This window comes from Bos taurus, chromosome 12, assembly GCF_002263795.3.
Source record: "Bos taurus isolate L1 Dominette 01449 registration number 42190680 breed Hereford chromosome 12, ARS-UCD2.0, whole genome shotgun sequence".
Classification (NCBI taxonomy): domain Eukaryota; kingdom Metazoa; phylum Chordata; class Mammalia; order Artiodactyla; family Bovidae; genus Bos; species Bos taurus.
In genome coordinates, this window is record NC_037339.1 from 73,287,140 (window position 1) to 73,314,137 (window position 26,998).

At 38.0% G+C, this 26,998-nt stretch overlaps 1 protein-coding gene across 2 annotated transcripts in view; it reads right to left on the bottom strand.

The window, feature by feature from the left end:
* The window catches only part of UGGT2 (UDP-glucose glycoprotein glucosyltransferase 2), a 144,866-nt gene extending 118,258 nt beyond the window's left edge, over positions 1 to 26,608 (bottom strand). The window contains exons 1-6 of one of the 2 annotated variants that reach the window (XM_010810955.4): positions 26,351 to 26,608; positions 19,426 to 19,508; positions 11,824 to 11,954; positions 9,345 to 9,457; positions 4,648 to 4,822; positions 1,374 to 1,470 (exon numbers count right to left, since the gene is read on the bottom strand). In XM_010810955.4, coding sequence (XP_010809257.1) covers positions 1,374 to 1,470; positions 4,648 to 4,822; positions 9,345 to 9,457; positions 11,824 to 11,954; positions 19,426 to 19,508; positions 26,351 to 26,502 — 751 coding nt within the window. In that variant the 5' untranslated portion in view covers positions 26,503 to 26,608. The remainder of the gene's footprint in view (positions 1 to 1,373; positions 1,471 to 4,647; positions 4,823 to 9,344; positions 9,458 to 11,823; positions 11,955 to 19,425; positions 19,509 to 26,350) is intronic. The other variant, XM_002691971.6, reaches the window with a different exon arrangement.
* Between the last annotated feature and the right edge of the window lie 390 nt (positions 26,609 to 26,998).

Here is a 26,998-nt window from a genome sequence, read left to right on the forward strand (position 1 = left end):
GAAGTGCACTAAAGGAGTGGCAAGTAGAATGGAGAGAAGATATATTCCAAATATATGATAAAAGTTAACCTGCAGTTTGTAATATAGGTAATATATGTAATCACATGACTTTTTAAAATTGTTTTATTGTTGAATATCACATGACTTTTTAAAGAAACTTCTACAAGCCCAAGGACAGTTAGAAAATGCCTATGCTACTACCATGACTGTTAAATGTGTGTGCATGTGCGTGTTGAGTCACTTCAGTTGTGTCCGACTCTTTGCAATCCTATGGACCGCAGGCCGCCAGCCTCCTCTGTCCACGGGATTCTCCATTCAAGAGTACTGGAGTGGGTTGTCATGCTCTCCTCCAGGGGATCTTCCTGACCCAGGGATTGAACCCAAGTCTCTTATGTCTCCTGTTCTGTCAGACAGATTCTTTACCAGTGGGAAGCACTAAAGAAGACACTAAATTATAAAGCACTGTAGAGCAATATACAAGCTATATGGAAATATAAAAAACCTGGGTATTACTATTTCTGCTATACTTTTTCAGTAACCAGCAGGATTTCAATTGTAATAATACAGATGTTGATCTGTAGCACACTCAGTAGGAGGGACTAGAGCTAAGCTGTAATCAGAACAAGGCCTCCAGGACCAGAGCTTGAATAGAAAAACAAAGCGGAAGCAGAAGCAGCATCAGAGAGCATGTAACAGAATGAATTAGAAATTCTTAACCAAGAATCAGGTATAAATACATTTCCAATGAGCCAGGTAATAAAAGATTTCCATAAGAATCTGAAAAGTTCTTTACCGTTTTTAAATCTCCAGATTCTTTCATCTAGAGCATGCACTCAGTACACAGAACATAGATACTGGATTGGTAGATTGCAGATCTAATCAATCTAACCAAATATTCACAGGACTTTCCCATCCCATTTCAAAACAAAAACACAACACAAAACTAACTTTATTAAAAATAAATACTTCAGACCAAGCTTTGTAAAGCAGTGCTACCAGTGAGTTTCAGGTTTACCATGACACAACCCCTTTAGATCCACAATCTTTGCCCCCAGGGGATGATTAGGTACATCACAGGCCAGTCTGAACTGGGTGAGCCCCCTCATAGTCATAAGCAGCCTCATCTATTGCTTCTACAAATCCTATATGTAGTATCAATTTTTATATGTTGCTGAAAATGACTGGGAAGCCATTGAATATAACCAAAATAATATGCTACTTCCAATTTTTGAAATTTCTGAGAGCATAATAACATGAAATACATTTTAGTTTAAAATTAAATTGCCTCCAGCCTCAAATTAACATGTGTAGGATTAAATGGAAGTATGTAACCCTCCAAATTTTTTCTACACAAATATAGAGAATAAACTTACTTCTGACTTGAGTATCATCCAATGCTTTGTATTCTGTACTCTTAATCGCTAGCTCCACACCATAGCCAGATAAATACATTTTCTGTGAGGATGGTTTCTGTTCAAACACATTTTTTTTTTAAAAAAGAAAGAAAATATTTTGTCAAACACCTGCTTTTGAATTCAGAATGACTGTGTGTTAGGACATGAGGGTAAATCATTAATACTGAAGTTTTTAATCACTGTGAAATACTGCTATTCAGGGGATATTTATATTCTCTTTAGAGATAGTCTATCAAGGAACTAGAAACTTATTGATGACCACTTCTTTACTTTCTAAAACCTCTGTCATGACACTAATGTTTTAATTACTCTTACAATGAAAAAAGTATCTGATCTTTTTCTGTTATACCATGATAATTTTGCCATCTTTCCCATGAGTTAATTAACAGAGGATCCAATACAAGTGAGTTTCAACAAAACTGTACTCTTTGGGGAGAACTACACAACATTTCCTAAACCAGTAAGTGCTTTCATTTGCTAGCTGTCTGGATGGAGGGCAACTAGAGTGTCCCCAAAAGCAAATACTGGAAAGTAGAGGCAAAAGAAACAAAAAAACTCAGTGCCTTGAGCAACCTATTCAGTTCTTTCTTCATGTTTCTCGATGATTAAAATATACCAAATGCCACAGATTAGCACCTATCCTTGCAGTGAGAGGTCACAATTTGCCTAAAACTGAGTTGTCTGAAGTATTTGTGATCAGAATTTGGTACCTTACTTTCTTTCACCTTATATATTAAGGGCAAACATAAAATGTACTTCTAGAAATTACCATTAGAAGAAAAAAAAGTCATTTTTTAAAAAAAAGTAAGCAACCTGGATGAATACACGTAAACTTTAGAAGATGTCTAAGGTTCTTTCTGGCTTCTAGACTGAATTCTTATCAGTTGTGCTATAATCATTACCATTTGGCATATTTTTCCATGGGTTAGAAAACCTATTTAACCTAGTACTTAGCAAACTCCTGTGAAGATGGACTGATGTTGAAGCTGAAACTCCATACTCTGGCCACCTCATGCAAAGAGTTGACTCATTGGGAAAGACCCTAATGCTGGGAAGGATTGGGGGCAGGAGGAGAAGGAGGAGACGGAGGATGAGATGGCTGGACGGCATCACCGACTTGATGGATATGGGTTTGGGTAGACTCCAGAGTTGGTGATGGACAGGGAGGCCTTGAGTGCTGCGATTCATGGGGTCGCAAAGAGTCGGACACGACTGAGCGACTGAACTGAACTATGAAGATGTTATGCCTTGGGCTTAACTACGATCTGGATGAGGGCAGTTTTCCAATCCTACACATGACAGAGGAAGAGGCAGACACCAAATGGAAAAGAAATCTTAATAGTATACTACTCTTTTAACTCTTCTTTCCTCCCTAAACTTCCCCCCAAGTCTTAAAAATAAGTAAGTATATAACCTGAGTGACTATTCCTGGACTGTTTTATTTTTAAATAAGATGATGTAAGAATTAGCTTCAGATATGCACAAAGTGTTTAACATTGCTGCCCACACTAAAATTTAATTTGCTAATTTCTCAGGCATATGCTATAATAAAAGATAGCATAAGAAAACTGGGTTGTTTATAATTATAGTAATCTGGAAAAGTTTAAAGTCTTTTAAAGAGTTTTCAATTTCATACAGCTCAATTTAAAAATACATTTTGACTGTCCATTCAAAAGACAATTAGTTGGTGGCTATGCTCTAAATTCACATATCTTGTTATAGTTCATGAAAGAAATGCAATTTCACATAACCAATTTCTATCATCAGTTCTGGAACAGTATTAGCTCCTCAGTAATAAAGATAAATGGTCATTAATTTCATATTTACTTTCTCTATTTGAAAATGCATTAATATAAAAATCTGAATTGTAGTTTAATAACTTTGGATTTGCAAACCAAAAATTCTCACAAGCTAAATCAACTGTTGAGAGGAATCTTTCTTAATCATCTTATTTCTTCTTTCCCTACAAAAAAGGCATCTGTTCAAAAGGCAGCGTGAATAACTCTGTTTTTACTAGAATTACATGTTGACTAGATTTACAGTATAATTATTTTGGATGCACAATATGTAATTAATTAAATAGGTTATAATTTGATGCTACAAAGTACCCAGATAACTGTTGAGTATGCTTTCACAGAAGTATATTTAATGGTCACATTCTCCAAAGAACAGCCTGGGATACTGATTCTTAATAGATGAAAATGCCACCCAGCAGGAGCATATTAAAATCACTTGGGGACTTCTTTAAAAAAGATAAACATATACTGTAATCTCATATTCTTTTTCTGATATAATTGACATATAACATTGTATTAGTTTACAGTGTACAATAAATATAATGATTTGATATCAAATCAAATCAAACCTTTGAACAACATAGGTTTGAACTGTGTAAAGTGCAATGATCGAATTATACATGGATTTTTTTTCCAATTGTAAACTACACTATTACATAATCCTTGGTTGGTTGAACCTGCAGATTCTGAACCATGGATACAGAGGAATTGTATATTAATACTTAGCATGAATATTTTGGGAAGTGCAAATTAAAACACTCTTTCCATGTTTGGAATATAGAAGTAAAAAAGAAAAGTCCTTCTAAGAGCCATTTTAGTGTATGAGGTGAGAGTTTGGTTGTATGTGTGTGTTGGTGGGGGGTGGAGGTGTTAAATAAAATTTGACATAGCATAGTAATACGTTTTATGAAGTCATTAAAAATAGAATAATGTGGTAGAGTGTGATAGCAGTGAGAGTCGGGAGAGTGGGGGATAATACTACACATTTGATCTGAAACTTGAATAAGTAAGCACCCTTTCAAACAGATTGGTTTGAGAGCATTCCTGTACAATGCTTAGCACAATGAACTAATATATACTATCAATATATCAAGTTAGATTTCCTCATTATGGATACATTTTAATTAAAAATAACTATGTTTATTAGTCCTACCAAATATTATGCATCCTATTGTTGTATGGTTTTGTTTTTTATCCAAGTTGTAAATCTGTTCCAGATATATATATGATAAGGGAAAGAAACATAAACAGGATACTTTCCAGAAAAGACACAGAATCCCAATATATTTTTCCACATAAAATTCACATTTGATAGTTGTGTTATCAGATATAAGTATTCTAGAAGTTATTATGTAAAACCTAGTAGAGAAATTATAAAAAGTAGTTATAAAAAAGTTTTTATAGCCAAAGTAATCTTGAATAAAGCAAGCATGTACCTGAATGTAATGCCGAAGAACATAAAGAATTTCCCCATTTTGAGCTTTTTCAGACAACACTGCGTGAAATTTACGAAATGCTCTTGTACCCATTTCTGCATAGAGAATAATCACTGGTAAATTCTCTTTGTCTGTGGGAAATTTGTGATCTCCTTTAAACAGATACGGTCTGGGCCTAAAATGAAAACAAAACACAAACAAGAACTGAAAGTAAAGAGCATATGAGAAATAAATTATGAAACCAAAAAGTGATGCCTCTAATCTGCCAGTTGGTCATCTTCCAAGCGGCAGACCAGATAGGTAGGCCACTGGCAACAGCCCAGGGTCAGTAAAAATGCAGCAAGTTTCATTAGAGGTCAAGGATTCTTCAGGGATAAGAGAACTGCCTTGAATTCTGCCCATCTGCTTTTGGTTTTACATAGATGCAGCCTGGATGAGGGCTTCCCAGTTGGCATCAGTGGTAAAGAACTAGCCTCCCAATGCAGGAAATATAAGAGATGCAGGTTCAATCCCTGGGTCAGGACAATACATAAGAGAAGCAGGTTCAATACCTGGGTCAGGAAGATGCCCTGGAAGAGGGCGTGGCAACCCACTTCAGTATTCTTGCCTGGAGAATCCCATGGACAGAGGAGTCTGGCGGGCTACAGTCCATGGGGTCGCAAAGTCAGACATGACTGACACAACTTAGCACACACAGAGCCTGGATGGACAGCAGCAGAAACCCTAAGACACCATCAACTTCAAACTGAGCTGAATGTATCAATAACTTGATGCAAGCCTTAAGGGAATAACAGAACTGAGAGCCCCACTGAGTCAGAAATTTTACTTCAGGTAAGGGACTGGGGCATGTGCTTTGTCCCAAAGGAGAACCGCTGCCCCTTTACCATGTAACCCTAAGATCACAAAAGGTCAAAGCAACAGTGCTCTTGAATATACTGTTTCCAGTTGACCAGAGACAATTGCTGGGTCCCTTCCACCCTATTAGTCATTGAATCCTAGTTGACTTAGGCCAAAATGTAAACATCAGATAGTAGAGTTACAAGGCTTCCTGAGTCAGGAGTTCAGTTTCAACTAAAGCTTAGCAGTAGTTATCTTTTTAAAAGGGGGTGTACTTGATGGCTGAGTCAGGCAGGTGGTGCTGTTGTACTCAGAAACTGCATCCCTGTGCACTCAGGCAGCCATTCAGTCTGTAACTGAAGTTGTGATTTCCTCTTCTCCTGGGATTCTATGTTGTTTCTGTTGGACCACCTGGGAATGTACTACATGTGGTAGTCTCACGATGAGAGCGTCTCCCTCTAGACTTCATAAGCATTCACATCACTCAAAGCATATACCTGTACAATATCAATACCAGTTACAGATTCAGATGTGGGAACCAAAACAGTAAAAATAAAAGTACATTGAATTGGCCTAGTGTGCATGTTAAGTCGCTTCAGTCGTGTCTGACTCTTTGCAACCCCATGGACCATAGCCCACCAAGCTCCTTCGTCCATGGCATTCTCCAGGCAAGAATACTGGAGTGGGTTGTTCTCCTCCAGAGGATCTTTCCCACTCAGGGATCCAACCTACGTCTCTTACATCTCTTGCACTGGCAGGCGGGTTCTGTATCACAGCTCCACCTGGGAAGCCCGGATTGGCCTAGAGATCATTTTAATACCCTTTCCCATTATGTGCATATTCCAAACCGCATCAGTTGAGTCTGGGTGCCTTTTCCTGAAGTAACAAAGACCTAAAACTCTGTATGAGGAGCTACAATAGCAGGTATCAGAAGACTGCTATCACCTAGCCAGAGGCACAGGGAGTGAAGGACAGCAAGGGGAGAGAGAGGGGAGTCTCCCAAACCCAGGGGGCCCTTGTCCTTCCTCTCCCAGAAAGCCACGTTGTCTGTCAACATTCCACCCTTGTTTCTAAAACTGTCAAGAAATGTAAAAGGGCTATGGCTTGGTTTCAGCTTACTTACAAAGTAATAAGTTGGGCTTCTGTCATGCCTCATGTCTGGCAGAAGACATGAGACTCTTGTGTCAAAGACAAAGAACTTTATTGCTCAGGACATAGCAAGCAGAATGAGCATTACACCTCCCCAAGTTTCACAACAGGGTGTGAGTAACAAAATATGGACCCAAATGGATACTACACAAACACTGGGTGTACAAGGAACACCATACCTGGGAAATCATCCTTTTATAACATGCCCACTCTTCTTTTCAAAAGCAAAATTTTGAAATTTCTTCTCAAAATTAGGAATTATGTAATTCCTCAAGGTTGCTCACTACAAACACAACCATGAAAAATGGTTCAAGTAAAAAGCAGTCCAGATCTTGCCTTTTTTACTTGTCAGACCCAGCAAGAATATGCAGGAATTCACAAGGTCTATGGCAGGGTGCCTCTCCTAACAGCTTGATGTTAACCTTGTGTTAAATCTTATATTAATTTAGACTTAATATCTAAATATTAAATATTTAAATTTAAGTTTAGTTTCCATAAGAAAATTGAAACATCAGACATCAGAAGTCAGAAACCGATAGCAATTATAAACTAAAAGTTATCAAAATTCCCTTTATGAAATGAACTAGGAAAAAAAACACATTAGGGCTGACAATTTTGGAGTCAGTCTATTAGTGCTTTAGAGGAATATATAATTCCTATGCTAAATTAACTCTTACAGAATAACATGGTTGCCTAATTCACTATATGAAGTTAGAATAACATTAAAATTGGCATAGTTTAAATAACAGCTAATCTCATTAAAGTAGAAAAATGAGCCTTAATAAAAGCATAAGCAATCAACAAAAATCAACACCACACCATTAACAAAGTTTTCCCTAGCAACACAAAGAAGGTGTAATAGTTTAAAATATATTACACAATATGTCCAAAGAGAGACACTTTGAATTCATCTTAATAGGTGAAAAACAGTTCATAAAATAAAACAATTATTTCTTATTCTAAAAACAGAGAAGAGTATAAAACTTCAAAGTTTTAAAAGAAGGAGTGAACAGAAGACATATGATGTTATCCACTGAGATTTGATATAGTAAACATTTAAATTCTTTAAATTAACTAATAGATTTAACAGAATTCTAATTAAAACTCTACCCAGGTTTTTTAGGGAGTCAGTTTGACAGGAGAAAAAGGACTCTAGTGTTAGTTTGAAAGCATCAATGAGCGCAGAGCTAAGAACTTTTGGAGGGGGAAAAAAAGCAGCTATGAAGAGCAAATTGTCCTGTGAGACACTGGAATAAATTATTAAAGCAATAAATACTAACAACATAGCACTGTTACAAGAAACATAACAGTATAAAACAAACAGTTATAAAATAGATCATAGCATAAATATGATGACTATAACAACTGACTAGCACCTGAAGGGGGGAAAGATCTGACTGGATACTTGCCTTCCTATGAAAATAAATTATATATATATTAAAAGTTTAAGGTAAAATAAAAACTTTAAGAAAGCTACTGGAAAATATTAGTAAAATCTCTTACTTACTCAGGTTTGGAAAAAACTGTCTCAGTATAAAAACATACACACATAAAGGAAAAATCAGGCTACATAAAAGTTTCTGTATATTAAAATTAATATGAAATATAAGAAAATATTTGAAAGATTCCAACAAATAAGTACTAATATGAATTACTAAATATACATTACTAATATATAAATAACTCTTTCAAGATTAGAGAAACAACTTTAATACTGTTTAAAGTATAAACAATCAGGCAGTAAAACACTTACTGGTGGATACTACTCTGTAAAAATCACTACTAACTTAATAATATCCTTCTTACTTCTCATATTAATTTGCATTAAATACTTGGAAGAAGAAAAATGTTTTGAATAATGTGTTTATAAAACGGTAGTTCTGTATTTTTGTTATTAATTTTTAATTTCCAAGGTACACATTCAATTTATATTTAAAGAGATATAGTCTAGATAAATGCACAGTTATGTATGTTTACAGGCATACCTTGTTTTATTGGGCTTTTTGCTTCATTTATTGCACTTCACAGACAACTGCATTAATCACTTAAAGTTTGTGGCAACTCTGTTGAACGAGTCTATGGTACTATTCTTCCAACAGCACTTGCTCACTCCCTGTCTGTGTCACATTTTTGTGATTCTCTAATTCTCGCAGTATTTCACACTCTCCTTCAGCAAAAAGATTAAGACTTGCTGAAGGCTCAGATGGTTAGCACTTTTTAGCAATAAAGTGTTTTTAAGACAAAATGTTAATTTGTGTCTTACACAAAAATGTGTAAGACACATTTTTTAGACAAAATGTCATTTGTACACTCAACAGACTATGGTTTAGCATAGACGTAACTTTCATATGCACTGGGATACCAAAAACTTCAAGTGAATTACGGCAGTATTCACTTTATTGAGGTGGAAATGAAGCCACAATATCTTTGAGGTCTGTCTGTATTTGAAAAAAATAACTTATGTATATAAAATATCTCTCTCATGTGTTTTATGGTATTTTGGTATTCTAAAATCAAAAGCTAATCAAGACAAAATATTGAAAGTACTTATATATTTTAGAGAAGGACTTAAGACTCAGATGAATATTTAGAGCACATTCTTTTTAAACACAGTCTTAGAATATTACAATTTTTATTGCAAGAAATTTCTATTTCAACCTTCATCTCTTTTTATAAACTGCTCCTTTTACTACAGGCTATCATTAATTTACCTTGAAGTAGCCTTCTTCAGCAGCTTTTTAATCTCATTAATTTTACAGGTGTATTTCTTATGGATAACCACAAATGCAGCACAGCCTTCTGGTGGGGGCTCATCAGCTGCAATCTAAGATTTCAAAGATGACACTTAGCTACAGTAGCTGGTAATTACAATATCATTTTTAAAACTCATACATTACTTTGATTAAAATAGCTTATCAACTACTATTAAGTTATTGCTCTAATTAAAGTAAAAATACCTATACAGAGGAAGAATCTAACAATTTAACAAAATCAACTTTATAGTACGAAAATATGCTTTGAAATTATTGAAAATGTACCATTAAACTAAAATATTCTTTATAGTTAATTTCAATGGTGATTTGTCCTCATTATTTCTTTATCTCAGTTCAGTTGCTCAATTGTGTCCAACTCTTTGAGACCCCAAGGACTGCAGCACACCAGGCTTCCCTGTCCATCACCAACTCCCAGAGATTACTCAAACTCATGTCCATTGAGTCAGTGATGCTATCCAACCATCTTTTCATCTGCGATCCCTTTCTCCTCCGGCCTTCAATCTTTCCCAGCATCAGGGTCTTTTCCAAGAGTCAGTTCTTCACATCAAGTGGCCAAAGTATTGGAGTTTCAGCTTCAGCATCAATCCTTCCAATGAATATTCAGGACTGATTTCCTTTAGGATGAAATGGATGGATCTCCTTGCAGTCCAAGGGACTCTCACGAGTCTTCTCCAACTCCACAGTTCAAAAGCATCAATTCTTCTGCGCTCAGCTTTCTTTATAGTCCAACTCTCACATCCATAATTGACTACTGGAAAAACCATACCTTTGACGAGAGGGACCTCTGTTGGCACAGTAATATCTCTGCTTTTCAATATGCTATCTAGGTTGGTCATAATTTTTCTTCCAAGGAGTAAGCGTCTTTTAATTGCATGGCCATCTCCAGTGATTTTGGAGCCCCCCAAAATAAAGTCTGACACTGTTTCCACTGTTTCCCCATCTATTTCCCATGAAGTGATGGGACCGGATGCCATGATCTTAATTTTCTGAATGTTGAGTTTTAAGTCAACTTTTTCACTTTCTTCTTTCACTTTCACCAAGAGGCTCTTGAGTTCTTCTTTGCTTTCTGCCATAAGTATGGTATTATCTGCATATCTGAGGTGGTTGACATTTCTCCCGGCAGTCTTGATTCCAGCTTGTGCTTCATCCAGTCCAGCATTTCTCATGATGTACTCTGCATACAAGTTAAACAAGCAGGGTGTCTATATATAGCCTTGACATACTCTTTTTCCTATTTGGAACCAGCCTGTTGTTCCATGTCCAGTTCTAATTGTTGCTTTCTGACCTGCATACAAAGTTCTCAAGAGGCAGGTCAGGTGTCTGGTATTCCCATCTCTTTCAGAATTTTCCACAGTTTGTTGTGATCCCCATAGTCAAAGGCTTTGGCATAGTCAATAAAGCAGAAATAGATGTTTTTCTGGAATTCTCTTGCTTTTTCAATGATGCAGCGGATGTTGGAAATTTGATCTCGGTTGCTCTGGCTTTTGTAAATTCAGCTTGAACATCTGGAAGTTCACGGTTCACGTACTGTTGAAGCCTGACTTGGAGAATTTTGAGCATTAATTTACTAGTGTGTGAGATGAGTGCAATTGTGTGGTAGTTTGAGCATTCTTTGGTATTGCCTTTCTTTGGGATTGGAATGAAAACTGACCTTTTCCAGTCCTGTGGCCACTGATGAGTTCTCCAAATTTGCTGGCATATTGAGTGCAGCACTTTCACAGCATCATCTTTCAGGATTTGAAATAGCTCAACTGGAATTCCATCACCTCCACTAGCTTTGTTCATAGTGATGCTTTCTAAGGCCCACTTGACTTCACATTCTAGGATGTCTGGTTCTAGGTGAGTGATCACACCATCAATCTGGGTGGTGAAGAACCTTTTGTATAGTTCTTCTGTGTATTCCTGCCACCCCTTCTTAATATCTTCTGCTTCTGTTAGGTCCATACCATTTCTGTCCTTTATTGTGCCCATCTTTGCATGAAAAGTTCCCTTGGAATCTCTAATTTTCTTGAAGAGATCTCTAGTCTTTCCCATTCTATTGTTTTCCTCTATTTCTTTGCACTGATCACTGAGGAAGGCTTTATCTCTCTTTGCTGTTCTTTGGAACTCTACATTGAAATGGGTATATCTTTCCTTTTCTCCTTTGCTTTTCGCTTCTCTTCTTTTCACAGCTATTTGTAAGGCCTCCTCAGAGAACCATTTTGCCTTTTTGTATACATCAAATAACTATAAAAGTACATTAAATATTTAATTATATTATAATCAATGGTAACAATGAAAATATAATCAATCATAGGCTATGGAACCAGGTTTATAAATTTGTAGATCTTTTTTAACTAAAGATATTCACATTAAGAAATTTATTTACATTCTAGTATGCTTCTTTGTCAAATACAGTCTGGGTATTTTTACATACTTGTTGAAACATCTGAATAGTTGGAGAGTATGCCCTTATAGAGAAAGCAAACTTTAAGAGATTGATATGTAAATTGTCCAAAAATTGTCCAGCTTTCTTCAGGATTAAGTTGTTGTAAGAATAATCTGATTCTGTAAAAAAGAATTCAAAAGAAAAGGATGTTAGTATTTTGTATTTCAACACATTAGCACATCTCTCAGTGTACAGCTAACTAAACTAATGTCATATTTTAAATTTAGAATAGAAGGTGTTACAGAAAAAGGGAAAATCAAGATCTCCATTTTATTATTTACTTCATTTGTACCTTCCAGTGAAGTCCAGGCAATTAATACAAGTCTAAATGAAAATAATCTTGCCCTTAAAATCTAAGTGGAAGACACCAACAGTCACTCCCAGGTTGCAGTTATAATACATGGGTAAGATATACTGCTGCTGCTACTGCTAAGTCTCCTCAGTGGTGTCCGACTCTGGAAGCCCAGCAGGCTCCTCCATCCCTGGGATTCTCCAGGCAAGAACACTGGAGTGGGCTGCCATTTCCTTCTCCAATGCGTGAAAGTGAAAAGTGAAAGTGAAGTCGCTCAGTCGTATCCGACTCTTAGCAACCCCATGGACTGCTGCCTACCAGGCTCCTGCATCCATGGGCTTTTCCAGGCAAGAGTACTGGAATGGGGTGCCATTGCCTTCTCCGGGATAAGATATAGGCCCTACTTAAAATTTAAGAGGAGCATAAGAACAGCATTGAACTCTACACCATCTCTAGACCAATTCTTAAACTGCAATTAAAAATTATTTGTATAATTATTTGTTTAATGCTGTCCTTCCCATTAAGCTAAGCTGTTGAGGCAGGAATCTTTTCTAGTCTTTCAATTATACCTTTCTACTCTTGGCACACAAAATAGACATTTAATACATTTATGGAATTAATATTTAAGAAGTGAACAGACCTTTTCATTAAGGCCAATAATACTTTCCTAACCCTGTATTTCAAAAAGTCATCATATGAGACTCAGTGTGCTCATTCACTTCTACTTCAACAAACTACAGGTGATTTTTCAGGAAGTTATACTGAGTTTCCCTCCAACAGTCAAAAAAATAATGCAAGATTTGCTTTGGTAGTAAAAGCAACACAAAAGCAACTAAAGAAGAGATATTATCTTAAAAATGGATCTTAAAAAATCCTAATCACTACAGGGTCAATAACATAGTCAAAATTTAATCACATAACAAAAATAAGACTACATCAGTCAAAATGGATTGGTTTTACATGAAAATATAGAACTGAGTCAACAGAAACAAATCTGAGTAGTACCAGGCAGAGACATCAAAATTTGTCAAGGTCACTGTTAGTTGCACTCCAGGCAAGAACGCTGGAGTGGGTTGCCATTTCCTTCTCCAAGGCATGAAAGTGAAAAATGAAAGTGAAGTTGCTCAGTCCTGTCCGACTCTCTGTGACCCCATGGACTGTGGACCGCCAGGCTCCTCCGTCCACAGGATTCTCCAAGCAAGAATACTGGAGTGGGTAGCCATGCCCTCCTCCAGGGGATCTTTCTGACCCAGGGACTGAAACCACATCTCCTGCATTGCAGGCAGATTCTTTACCATCTGAGCCACCAAACTATCTCTAATGTAGTAACAGATATAGGATTCAGGGGTTTACAGAAAGTAAACATGTATTTTAGGCTTAACTTGCAAGACAATCATGAATACATTTGACTATTTTATGTTTTAGGTAATGTTTAAAAATAACTAAATCCTTGCTCACCACTAACCTGCCAATAATGATTTTGCTCTTTCAATATCTTTCATCTTTAGTTTCACCTTTCACTCAGTTTTTTACATATTGGCATTTAATATACATAAATCACTCTTTTTTTTTTTTTAAAGCCACAGCAGCACTTGATGAGTTAGGTACTGGCTCATCAATGGCACCCCACTCCAGTACTCTTGCCTGGAAAATCCCATGGACAGAGGAGCCCGGTAGGCTGCAGTCCATGGGGTCGCGAAGAGTCGGACACGACTGAGCAACTTCACTTTCATTTTTCACTTTCATGCCTTGGAGAAGGAAATGGCAACCCACTCCAGCGTTCTTGCCTGGAGAATCCCAGGGATGGGGGAGCCTGGTGGGCTGCCGTCTATGGGGTCGCACAGAGTTGGACACAACTGAAGCGACACAGCAGCAACAGCAGCAATCCTGGAAAATTTAACAATACTTTATCTCTACTTCAACTTACTATAGTTTTTCAATACTATACCAGTAAAACTGCTCTCAAACTCATTACTAATTTTTCTGTTGCTAAAGGTTAATATTTATATTACTTGGTTCACCTTTAGTATTTGATAACATCTATCACTTATCACTCAACATGGCTTTCATCATACCACATTTTCTAGGTTTTTGCCTACCTCCACTGGTACTCCTTAGACTCTATCTCATGTTCTTCTCTGGTAATCTCCTAAACACTAGTGTTCTTTATCTATTTTCTTCTCATTCCATCCTTTCTCCCTGTAACTGCCACTACCTTCTTGGTGTTTCTAACTTCCAAATCCTATCTTTTAGCTTAGATTTTTTACCCTAAATCTCTTACTCATATCAGCTTACTAGATATCCTCACTTGGATATTCCACAAGCATTTCAAATGTGACACATCCAGACAGCAAACATTTTCCTACCCCAAACCTGGCTCTCAGTTGTAAGTAACTAAGCTAGAAATGTCATAACCTTTTCTAAAAATCTTTCCTTTAAAATATATAGACAACTTTACTTGTGTAGAAACTATTAAAATCTTTATGGACTTTGAGAATTTTTATATGCTGAGAACATGGAAAAATGAAAATAGACAGACTCTGGAGTCAGATAAACCTTGGTTGACATTTCTGATTCACCACACAAAACAACACAGGTTGGCTAACTATTTTGAGACATCAATAAATACATAACTCTGTGGCAGAACCATAAAAAATCATTTAAAAACAGGTAATTCAATGTTTAAAAGGTTTTAATATGCTGGCACATAATGTAAACTGTCCTCATGAAATAGCAGGAAACTAGCACCTGAATTCAAAAAGTTAATGTTCAACATCTATAATTTGTTTTAGGCAAGTGTATCACTGAAATTATTCTTCAGTGAAGAGTATTTAAAAGGCCTCATGGAGATTCAACAACCTAGAAAATTATAAGTAACTAAGGGTTTTAATGTATCCTATAGAATGACTTGAAAACAAATTCAGTGAAGTCTGATAGTTTTAAACATATTTAATTCCTCATATATACCATTTCTTCCTATGCCTAGCAAGATCAGCAATGAGGCAGCAATATGCATTTGACTCTCACCATTATGAACAACTTCAACAGAATTATATTTTTGTTAGTAAATCTTAATACAATTCATTTTAGCTGTTCAACCTTGAAATACATACATCTTCTATGCTTGAGTTTAGGTATTCCTGAGCTTATATTCCAACTTGTTAATGACCTGCCTCCAGTCTGTCCAGACATGATGTTTCATTTAGGGATAAAATATGCTAATAAACCTAAGCGACTTAAAGGGTTCAAAATTTATAAAAGTAAGTTTCAACACAGCTTCTCCAATAGAAAATGTCACCAAAGAAGTCCATAAACATGTACTGAGAAGAAAAAATTTGAGATAGGGACACTCAGGATTTTAAGTGAGAGCCAGAAAATCTGGTGTTAGTTTCTTTTTTTTAATTATCATGAAAACCTGATATATTAATTTAGCTTTTTTAAAAAAAGCTCAAATAGCAAAACTAAAATTACTGTTCAGTTCAGTTGCTCAGTCATGTTTGACTCTTTGCGATCCCATGGACTGCAGCACACCAGGCCTCACTGTCCATCACCAACTCCCAGAGTTTACTCAAACTCATGTCCATTGAGTCCGTGATGCCATCCAACCATCTCATCCTCTGTCATTCCCTTCTCCTCCCACCTTCAATCCTTCCCAGAATCAGAGTCCTTTCAAATGAGTCAGTTCTTCGCATCAGGTAGCCGAAGTATTGGAGTTTCAGCTTCAGCATCAGTCCTTCCAATGAATATTCATGACTGATTTCCTTTAGGATTAAGTGGTTAGATCTCCTTGCAGTCCAAGGGACTCTCAAGAGTCTTCTCCAACACCACAGTTCAAAAGCATCAATTCTTCTGCACTCAGCTTTCTTTATAGTCCAACTCTCACATCCATACATGACCACTGGAAAAACCATAGCCTTGACTAGATGGACCTTTGTTGGCAGAGTAATGTCTCTGCTTTTTAATATGCTGTCTAGGTTGGTCATAACTTTTCTTCCAAGGAGTAAGCATCTTTTAATTGCATGGCTGCAGTCAACCATCTGCAGTGATTTCGGAGCCCACAAAAATAAAGCCTGACACTGTTTCCCCATCTATTTGCTATGAAGTGATGGGACCAGATGCCATGATCTTCATTTTCTGAATGTTGAGTTTTAAGCTAACTTTTTCACTCTCCTCTTTCACTTTCATCAAGAGGCTCTTTAGTTCTTTGCTTTCTGCCATAAGGGTGGTGTCATCTGCATATCTGATATTTCTGCATATTTCATCTGATATCATCTGCATATTTATCCCAGCAATTTTGATTTCAGCTTGTGCTTCATTCAGCCCAAGTGTTTCTCATGATATACTCTGCATAGAAGTTCAATAAGCAGGGTGACAATATACAGCCTTGACGTTCTTCTTTTCCTATTTGGAACCACTCTGTTGTTTTATGTCCAGTTCTAACTGCTCCTTCCTGACCTGCATACAGATTTCTCAAGAGGCAGGTCAGGTGGTCTGGTATTCCCATGTCTTTCAGAATTTTTCAGTTTGTGGTGATCCACACAGTCAAAGGGCTTTGCATAGTCAATAAGGAATAAACAGATGTTTTTTCTGGAACTCTCTTGCTTTTTCGATAATCCAACGGATGTAGGCAATTTGATCTCTGGTTCCTCTGTCTTTTTAAAACCAGCTTGAACATGTGGAAGTTCACAGTTCATGTACTGTTGAAGTCCGGCTTTGAGAATTTTGAGCATTACTTTACTAGCACGTCAGATCAGATCAGTCGCTCAGTCGTGTCCGACTCTTTGCGACCCCATGAATCGCAGCACGCAAGGCCTCCCTGTCCATCACCAACTCCCGGAGTTCACTCAGACTCACGTCCATCGAGTCAGTAATGCCATCCAGCCATCTCATCCTCTGTCATCCCCTTCTCCTCCTGCCCCCAATCCCTCCCAGCAGTCTTTTCCTCTCAGTCTTTTCCAATGAGTCAACTCTTTGCATGAGGTGGCCAAAGTACTGGAGTTTCAGCTTTAGCATCATTCCTTCCAAAGAAATCCCAGGGCTGATCTCCTTCAGAATGGACTGGTTGGATCTCCTTGCAGTCCAAGGGACTCTCAAGAGTCTTCTCCAACACCACAGTTCAAAAGCATCAATTCTTTGGCGCTCAGCCTTCTTCACAGTCCAACTCTCACATCCATACATGACCACAGGAAAAACCATAGCCTTGACTAGACGAACCTTTGTTGGCAAAGTAATGTCTCTGCTTTTGAATATGCTATCTAGGTTGGTCATAACTTTCCTTTCAAGGAGTAAGCATCTTTTAATTTCATGGCTGCAGTCACCATCTGTAGTGATTTTGGAGCCCCCAAAAATAAAGTCTGACACTGTTTCCACTGTTTCCCCATCTATTTCCCATGAAGTGATGGGACCGGATGCCATGATCTTCGTTTTCTGAATGTTGAGCTTTAAGCCAACTTTTTCACTCTCCACTTTCACTTTCATCAGAGGCTTTTTAGTTCCTCTTCACTTTCTGCCATAAGGGTTGTGTCATCTGCATATCTGAGGTTATTGATATTTCTCCCGGCAATCTTGATTCCAGCTTGTGTTTCTTCCAGTCCAGCGTTTCTCATGATGTACTCTGCATATAAGTTAAATAAACAGGGTGACAATATACAACCTTGACGTACTTCTTTTCCTGTGTGGAACCAGTCTGTTGTTCCATGTCCAGTTCTAACTGTTGCTTCCTGACCTGACTAGCACGTCAGATGAATAAAATTGTGTGGTAGTTTGAGCATTCTTTGGCATTGCCTTTCTTTGGATTGCAATGAAAACTGACCTTTTCCAGTCCTGTGGCTAGTGCTGAGTTTTCCAAATTTGCTGGCATACCGAGTACAGCACTTTCATAGCACCATCTTTTAGGATTTGAAATAGCTCAACTGGTATAAATACAAAACCAACAATCTCCCATTGTTGTAAATCTACTGCTTTACAAGTAGACTTCTAAGTGGTCATAGTTTCTCCTTGCAATCTACTCCTGTTGTCTCTTCTGCTTGTTTTCCTTTCCCTATGATTTCACTAAATCCTGTCATCCAAACTCAACTCCAGCACTTACCACTGGAAAGGTTGTCGTGTTCTCTGAAATACTGACCAGGCCCCTCTTTACATATTTCCATGTTACACATATCCATTCCTAGTAAAGCTGTGATCACTTACTAGTACATGTAGCGGTTTTGCTGTTTCCATATTACAGGTTTGGAGAACACAGATCACATTTATTCATGTTTGTATTCTCAGTATCTCAAGCAGTGCATACTGTCTCTCATGATTCAAATAATGATTACCGAATAATGAAGGTTTTTAGTAAGTTTTTTCAAAGAGTAAATTACTTGTTTTTGGAAATAATTTCAGTTTACAATATTAAAGGTATGTCTGTTCTCTTTATCTTAACCCTATCTTATAAAATCATAAAATTGTTGAACTTAAAGGCCACTTAAGCCAAACAAGCTCTAGTAAATGAACACTTAAAATATTCAAAACCATTGTTCATCTTACATTTACACTCAGGAATAAAATCCTAAACTACTTAATCATCCTACTATGAAGTTTTCTCTATGCTTAAAAGGTGAGAAAATTCCTCTTGAGGGTTTTAATGTTAACATCATTTATTCTATTCTCTGTAGAGACAGAAAACTAATCTTTTTCTTTAACCTTTCCTTATAACAATAATTAACCTTTCAGCCTCCACTGCTAAAATCTAATTTCAGCATCTGATATTCCCTAAGAAACACAGTAATAAACACGTGTTCATTCTAAAACTATGTGTGTATGTGTGTGTGTGTGTATGTATATATAGGTATAAAAAGCAGGAATGATTAACTCCATTTTCTAAATTATGAAATGAAAGTATACAGGTTATCCGACTTGTTAAGGGCAAAAATTAAAAATCTGTTTTAAGAGTTCAGCAGTAAAAGTATTATGGCAAAAAAAATTCTTTCACTATTATTACATGCAAAACTAATACTATTTCAAAGAAATCTAGGTAAAAAGAAAACCATAATTCAATAATTTCTATTTCTTGATTATAATGTAATAGCCAAACACTGCTAATTATAAAAGTTTTCTTATAATAAAGTATTAAAACCTTATACGTTTGGAAATGGATGATTGGAATAGTTTCCATTAAAATATCTTCAAAGTTAATATTCAGATTTACTAGCCTAATTAAGTATACACACTTAAACATTACCATTAAAAACAATAAACATGTCTAACATAGGCACAAAAATATGTATCTGGAAAACTGAAATATGTACATCACCTACCTGTTTGCTTATAAATTGCTAATTCTTGTACAGTTTCCAAGAACTGCCAAAATTTTTCATTACTTTCTTCTGCTATAAATTCACTATTAAAAATAAAAGTAATCAGTTAATAGCTAGAAAATAAAAGTGATTTTGATACTATAAAATGTATTTCAGATCCAAATTACAGCTTCTGGTAAAAACCAAAACTCCCAAAACTAAAGTTACCGATTTCCATCTACTATAATGCAAAAAGAGAACACATTGATGATTCTTACCTGAGTTTTCATTCTAAACTATAGGCATATAATCGTAACTAGAAAAGACTATATGACAAATTACTTTTGGTTTTTCTTCTTTATTAGGTAAAAAATGGATAACTTATTTTGTCCTCTATGTGAAATGCCCTGAGAAGTATAACTTAATGGCAATATAGGGTTTGATCCCTGGGTCAGGAAGATCCCCTGGAGAAGGAAATGGCAACCCACTACAGTATCCTTGCCTGGAAAATCTCATGGACAGAGAAGCCTGGTGGGCTACGGTCCATGGGGTTGCAAAAGAGTTGGACACGACTGTACTGACTTAGCATGCACACGTGTGTAATGCCCTGAGAGGTATAATTTAATGGCAATACAGATAGTGTTATATAAAAGTAAAAAAGGTAAAAAATAGACAGCCTATTTTTCACAAACAAAACCTGGTCTTATAAACATCTTTAGAAAGCAATATTATTGTTTTTATTTAGCTACGTATTTGTGTAGACAATTTTATTTCAAACAGAAAATACCTTAATCAAAAAATTAACAGAAAATTGATACACTGCATTAGGTCTTTGGCCTGGAAACCCCCCCAAAACTGCCATTTATCCAAAGAGCATAGGTAAGAAAAATTAGCCAAAGCAACGTAAAGCCTTTTGGAAAGAGTGAAATAAGTGAAAGGTTATTTAGTCTTGTTTAGAACAAAGTGCAAGACACCAAAAACAAGTAGATCTAACTATTTAAACTAGAAAAGATATAACCAAACAGACGGTACAGATTCTGCTATTGCCCACCTTATCTTTTTTTCAGCCTCAGTAAACCTAATGATTAATATAAATGCTAATTATTGAGGAGATTCAAGACACATGCAAAGTTAGCTAATTCTTATAAGTCTGAGATGATCAGTAAAGGCAGAAAAGGAGGTGAGAAAACTGATTAATTCATCAACACACTAAACATGACAGGTATATGAATTTAAAGCAGTAACTCCAAGGCAACCCTTGTTATTAATGGTGTCCAACTCAATGGCATTAAAACAGGCAAACAAACACCCAAAAAGGCTAAAAGGAAGGAAACTATGGGAAACACTAAATAGATGTAACCAAAAAGTGATGGTACAAAACCTTTAGAAAAGTAGAGCACAACACTTATTATCTAACTGACTTGACCAAACACTATTGACAATGCTCATATATTGTGCAACTATGGGAAAAACACTTCTTCCATATGTCAGAATTTATACATATGAGTATGATCCTTCAAAGTCATCACCTTACTAAAGTATTCCCTTACAATTACTCCTTCACTCTACCACTGCTCTAACACTTTGAGAACGCTTCTTGAATTACTGTCATGGGTAATTTGCCAGTCACTACTCTTAGAGGAGAAAATATCCTTGACAGACCATCTAAATCAGCATCTCACCTTCCAAAAATGTAAGTTATTACTTTGGTCAAAATTTTTAAAAGGAAAAAAAATCCAAAATTCTGGTATTTCCAGTTTGTTTACTTGTTTTATATAATCAGATCAGATCGGATCAGTTGCTCAGTCGTGTCCGACTCTTTAGCACCAAATAACAAGGTTTCTTCCCAAAAGAATTTTATCTATTCTAACATAGATAAAAAAAAAATTTCCGTAGAGGATGATTTTACACATACTAAAGAGCTGGACAGTAATTATAAGTGTTATTTCAAAAAATATTTTCAGTAAGAGCAACACCAGTGGAATAAATACGGTTTAAATGTTTAAGTTATGGTATATGTGTTGAAAAATTTAATCTCACCAGCCTATAAACATCCCTAGCAAATAGTACTAAATTATAAATGTCTTAGGGCTTCCCTGGTAGCTCACCTGGTAAGAATCTACCTTCAATGCAGGAGATCCTGGTTTGATTCGTTGGTCAGGAAGATTCCCTGGAGAAGAGATAGGCTACCAGTATTCTTGGGCTATCCAGCATTCCTGGGCTTCCCTGGTGGCTTAGATGGTCAAGAATCTGCATGCAATGTGGGCAACCTGGGTTCCATCCCTGGGTTGGTAAGATCCCCTGGAGGGAGACATGGCAACCCACTCCAGTATTCTGTATTTCTGCCAACAGTCTCCTCAAGGCAATCTAGGCTTTTTCTACCACTAGAAAATCTAGGCTTTTTTTGCCTCTCAAAACTCTTCCAGCTTCTGTCAGATTCAACAGATAATTCTACATTTTTAGGTATTTGTTACAGCAGTACCCTACTTCAAGGTACAAAATCAAATCAGTTTCCTATTGCTGCTGTAATAAATTATCAAAAATTTGGTGACTTAAAACAACAGAAACTTATTGTCTCACAGTTCTGGAGAAGTCCAAAATCAAGGTATTGGTAGGGCTACACTCCCTCCAAAGGCTCTAGGGGAGAGCCGTCCACGTTCTGAAAGCTTAAGGTGGTCCTTGGCTTGTGGCTACATCAATCCTATCTCTGTCTCTATTCATATGTCCTCCTCTTCCTGTGTCTTCTCTTATGTATCTTATAAGCGTATTGGACTTAGCACCCATCCAGATCCATGTCTTAAGACCCTTAATTACATTGTCAAAGAGCCTTTTTCCAAATAAGGTAACATTCACAGGTTCCAGGGGTTAGGATGTGGACATATCTTTTTGGAAGCCACCTTTCAACCCACTACAAGTTATGGGGTTGGTACATCAGAGTGGGACTAGACTGTGAAGAACCCAGGGATGCTCCTTAGAGCATTCTATGGGAGTTCCCGTTCTCAGACCCTTGAGGCAAGTAGAAATTGAAACACTCCAACTGCCAGTCTAATACTGGAAGAAGTTAGACTGATTTGGAACTGAGTGTGAGACCATATCCATGCAAAGTATGGAAGAAACTGGGGAAAAGGTAGAGGAATAGGACATATTTTAAACTAGAATATTTTGTTTAATAAAAACTGTTTTATTGTAATTTCTATACTACATCTAAATATCTATATATTGTAACATCTATACAGATGTATCTATACCACAGAAATTTAATGGATCGTAAGAGACTACTATGAACAATTAAATAACAACAAACTGGGCAGCCTAGAAGAAATGAATAAACTTCTAGAAACATACAACTTATCAAGACTGACCCATGAAATAGAAAAATCCAAACAGACTTATTATTAGTAAGGAGACTGAATCTGTAATCAAAAGCTTCCCAATAAACAAAAGTCCAGAACCAGATAGCTTCACTGTTGAATTCTACCAAACATGTATGACAGAAACCAACACAATATTGTATAGCAATTATCCTTCGATTAAAAATAAACTTAAAAAATAAAGAATATCAATCCTCAAAGTCTTCCAAAATAAAACACTCTCAAACTTGTTTTATAAGACCAGCATTATTCTGATACCAAAACCAGAAAAGGACACAAGAAAATTAAAGGTCAACATTCCTGCTGAACATAAATGCAAAAATCTTCAACAAAATATTAGCAAATTAAATACATTAAAAGGATCATACAGCATAATCAAGCTATTCCAGGGAGGCAAGGATGGTTTAATACCCACAAATATACAAATGTGAAACACCACCTTAACAAATTAAAGATAAAAATCACATGATCATCCCAATCAGATCAGATCAGATCAGTTGCTCAGTCGTGTCCGACTCTTTGCGACCCCATGAATCACAGCACGCCAGGCCTCCCTGTCCATCACCAACTCCCGGAGTTCACTCAGACTCACGTCCATCGAGTCAATGATGCCATCCAGCCATCTCATCCTCTGTCATCCCCTTCCCCTCCTGCCCCAATCCCTCCCAGCATCAGAGTCTTTTCCAATGAGTCAACTCTTTGCATGAGGTGGCCAATAGACACACACAAAAAAAAAGCATTTGAAAAAAAATCAGTATCAAGATGAAAAAACTCAAAATGGGTATAGAGGGAATGTCCTCAACATGTGCTGTGCTTAGTTGCTCAGTCATGTCTGACCCTTTGCAAGCCCATGGACTGTATAGCCTGTCAGGCTCCTCTGTCCATGGGGATTCTCCAGGCAAGAAAAGTGGAGCGGGTTGCCAAGCCCTCCTCCAGGGGATCTTCCCAAACCAGGGACTGAACCCAGGTCTTCTGCTTTGCAGGCAGATTCTTTACAGTCTAAGCCACCATGAAAGACCAAGAATACTGGAGTGGGCAGCCTCTCTCTTCTCAACATAATAAAGGCCATATACAACAACAAGAGCAAAAAAAAAAAACAGAGAGATGGGCTTGCCTGGTGGCTCAGTGGTAAAGAATCCATCTACCAATGCAGGAGACATTGGTTTGATCACTGATCTGGGAAGATCCCATGTACCGCAGAGCAACTAAGCCCATGCACTACAACTATTAAGCCTGTGCTCTAGAGCCCAGGAACTAGAGAAAAGCCCATGCAACAATAAAGACTTAGTAGAGCCAAAAATAAATAAAATTATATATATATAATCATATAAATATAAAAGACGAGATAACAAGTGTGGTGAGGCTGTGGAGAAAAAGGAATCCGTGTGCACCCTTGCTGGTTATGTAAACAGATAAGGCCACTATGGAAAACAGTTTGGAGGTTCATCAAAAATTTTTACAAACTCAGCCATTAAAAAGAATACATTTGAATCAGTTCTAATGAGGTGGATGAAACTGGAGCCTATTATACAGAGTGAAGTAAGCCAGAAAGAAAAACACCAATACAGTATACTAACGCATATATAAGGAATTTAGAAAGATGGTAACAATAACCCTGTATATGAGACAGCAAAAGAGACACTGATGTATAGAACAGTCTTTTGGACTCTGTGGGAGAGGGAGAGGGTGGGATGATTTGGGAGAATGGCATCGAAACATGTATAATATCATATATGAAACGAGTCGTCAGTCCAGGTTCGATGCACAATACTGGATGCTTGGGGCTGGGGCACTAGGATGACCCAGAGGGATGGTATGGGGAGGGAGGAGGGTTCAGGATGGGGAACACACGTATACCTGTGGTGGATTCACTTCGATATATGGCAAAACCAATACAATATTGTAAAGTTAAAAAATAAGATAAAAAAAATTTTTACAAACTATCATATGATCCAGCAATTCCAATTCTGGGTGAAAACACCATAACTAAAATACAGGCAGTCCTATGTTCAGTGCAGCATTATTTACAATGGCCAAGATATGTTAACAACCTAAGAATCCACTGAATGATAAATGAATACAGAAAATGTAGAGACAGGAAGATGGCAGAGGAGCAGGTGAACATGGAGTGCATCTCTCTCCATGGATGTATCAGGAATACCCCTTCAGACACAGAAGGTCTTGCAGAACATCAGCTGAGAGTGGGCAAGAGTCCCTGACCACTAGAAAGGAGTATACAGATCCATGCAAAATTTGGCAGGATGAAAGGAGAAGTGGGAAAAAAGGAGAGTGAGCAGGACTGTACCCGCACATGGGAGGGTGGGGGACCTGAAGGTCAGTTCCCCTTATAAGGGAAATTGTGCGGGACACTGGAGAAGCATTCGGGGCTGTTGGAGAGTGCAGAAAATGTACACAGACGAGTATTATTCAGCCATAAAAAAAGAAAATACTGCTATTTGTGAGAACTTGGACAGACCTGAGGGAATTTTGCTCAGTGAAATAAGTCAGAGACAAATACCCTATGAAATCTTAAAACAAACGTAACACAGTAAGGAAATGAGCTCCTATACAGGGAACAGATTGGGTGCCAGAAGCAGGGAGGTGGGAGAAACGAGTGAAGGTGGTCAAAAGGTGCAAATTTTTGGCTACAATGTAAATAATCGGTCATGGGGATGTAACGTACAGCATGGTGACTATAGTTAAAGAACTGCATATTGGAAAGCTGCCAAGAGAGATCTTAAAAGTTCTCCTCACAAGAAAAGAAACCTTTGTAATTATGTGTGCTGACAGATATTAACTGGACTTATGTCCATGGTGATAATTTCACACCATGTGAATACATCATCAAATCATTATGTTGCACACCTGAAACTAATACCTTACATAAATTATAGCTCAATTAAAAAAATCTGTTTTCGTATCTTATATATGCAACTTCACGGAGGTGATGAAGACTCTTTGGAACCAAAAGCTATGGCTCTGGTGAAGTATTAATACAAAAGCAACTGGCATTAAAACTTCACGCCAACAAAACTTCATGCCGGTTAAAAAAGGAAAAAGAAAATTCAAATTTTGTTTAACTACTGGAATACTAAGATTAAAATTATCTCCCAGTTTTGTTTCTCCACATAAGGTACATGATACCTTATGCACTAACTCCAACTGAGGAGATTCAGAAACAAATCAGAGCTTTGGGACGCTCTCTTCTCCATAGAAACCCATCGTATGAGAAATTAGGTGCTTCAAATACCGGTTCCTAAAAACTAGAACTGCCTCCATCAATTGCAGAGCTTGCACTAAACGCCACAGTCCACCTCCCAGTCTTCCTTTTCTCTCACGTAAATGCTAAGAAAATCCAAAGGAATTAAAAATTTTCAAACCCGTGGGTGAGGCCAAGTAGGAATGGAGGGGAAAAGGAGCCGCAAGTGAGTGCGGCGCCCAGGGTACCAAGGGGAGGAGGTGATGCTCTGAAGGTCAGGCGTCCGAGGCGTCGTCGAGGTCCCGGGGCGCCCATAGCCCCGCCGCACCCTCCCTCCGCGCGGGCTCGGCGGAGGGTCCGGCCCGCACTCCCTCACCTGGCCTCCAGCAGCAGCGGGGTCTCCGGCCACTTGGCGGCCAAGTGGGCCGTCACCGCCTTGGACGCGGAGGCCGTCCGGGCTCCGAGCAGCGAGAGCCAGAGCGCCATGAAGCCCAAGAGCAGCCGCACTACGCCGGCGGCCTTTGCCATGGTGCGGACAGGGAAGCGCGAGCCCCTCAGACCCGGCGCCCTCAGCCCACAGCCGCCACGCTACCGCCGGCTCCTCCCGTCGCGCGACCGCCCACTTCCGGTGGGGGGAGCGCGAGTCCGTTACACGGGCCGGGGCCTGGCGGGTGCCGAGCGCATGCGCCGAGCGCTCCGCCGCCGTCCCGGGAGCCCCCGAGGGCGGACCCCTGGGCCACGTACGTGCAAGGCGGCGCCGGAGTGCGGAGCTTGGCTGGTGCCCTGGCGGGTCCCGCCACCGGGACCTCAGGCTCTCGGCCCGAGGATGTGGGACACCGGGAGGGGAGACTGAAGTGGGATTTTGGCCGACTAAGTGTGGCTGAAGATGGCAAAATCTGGACGCGAAGGCAGGAATCAGCGTGGAAAGAAGGCTTTCTTTACATAGGCGAAAAAGAAGGTCTTCCAAAAGTTAAATACCTCCCTCGTGGGGTTCTCAAGTTTTATTGCATATCTGAGTCACCTG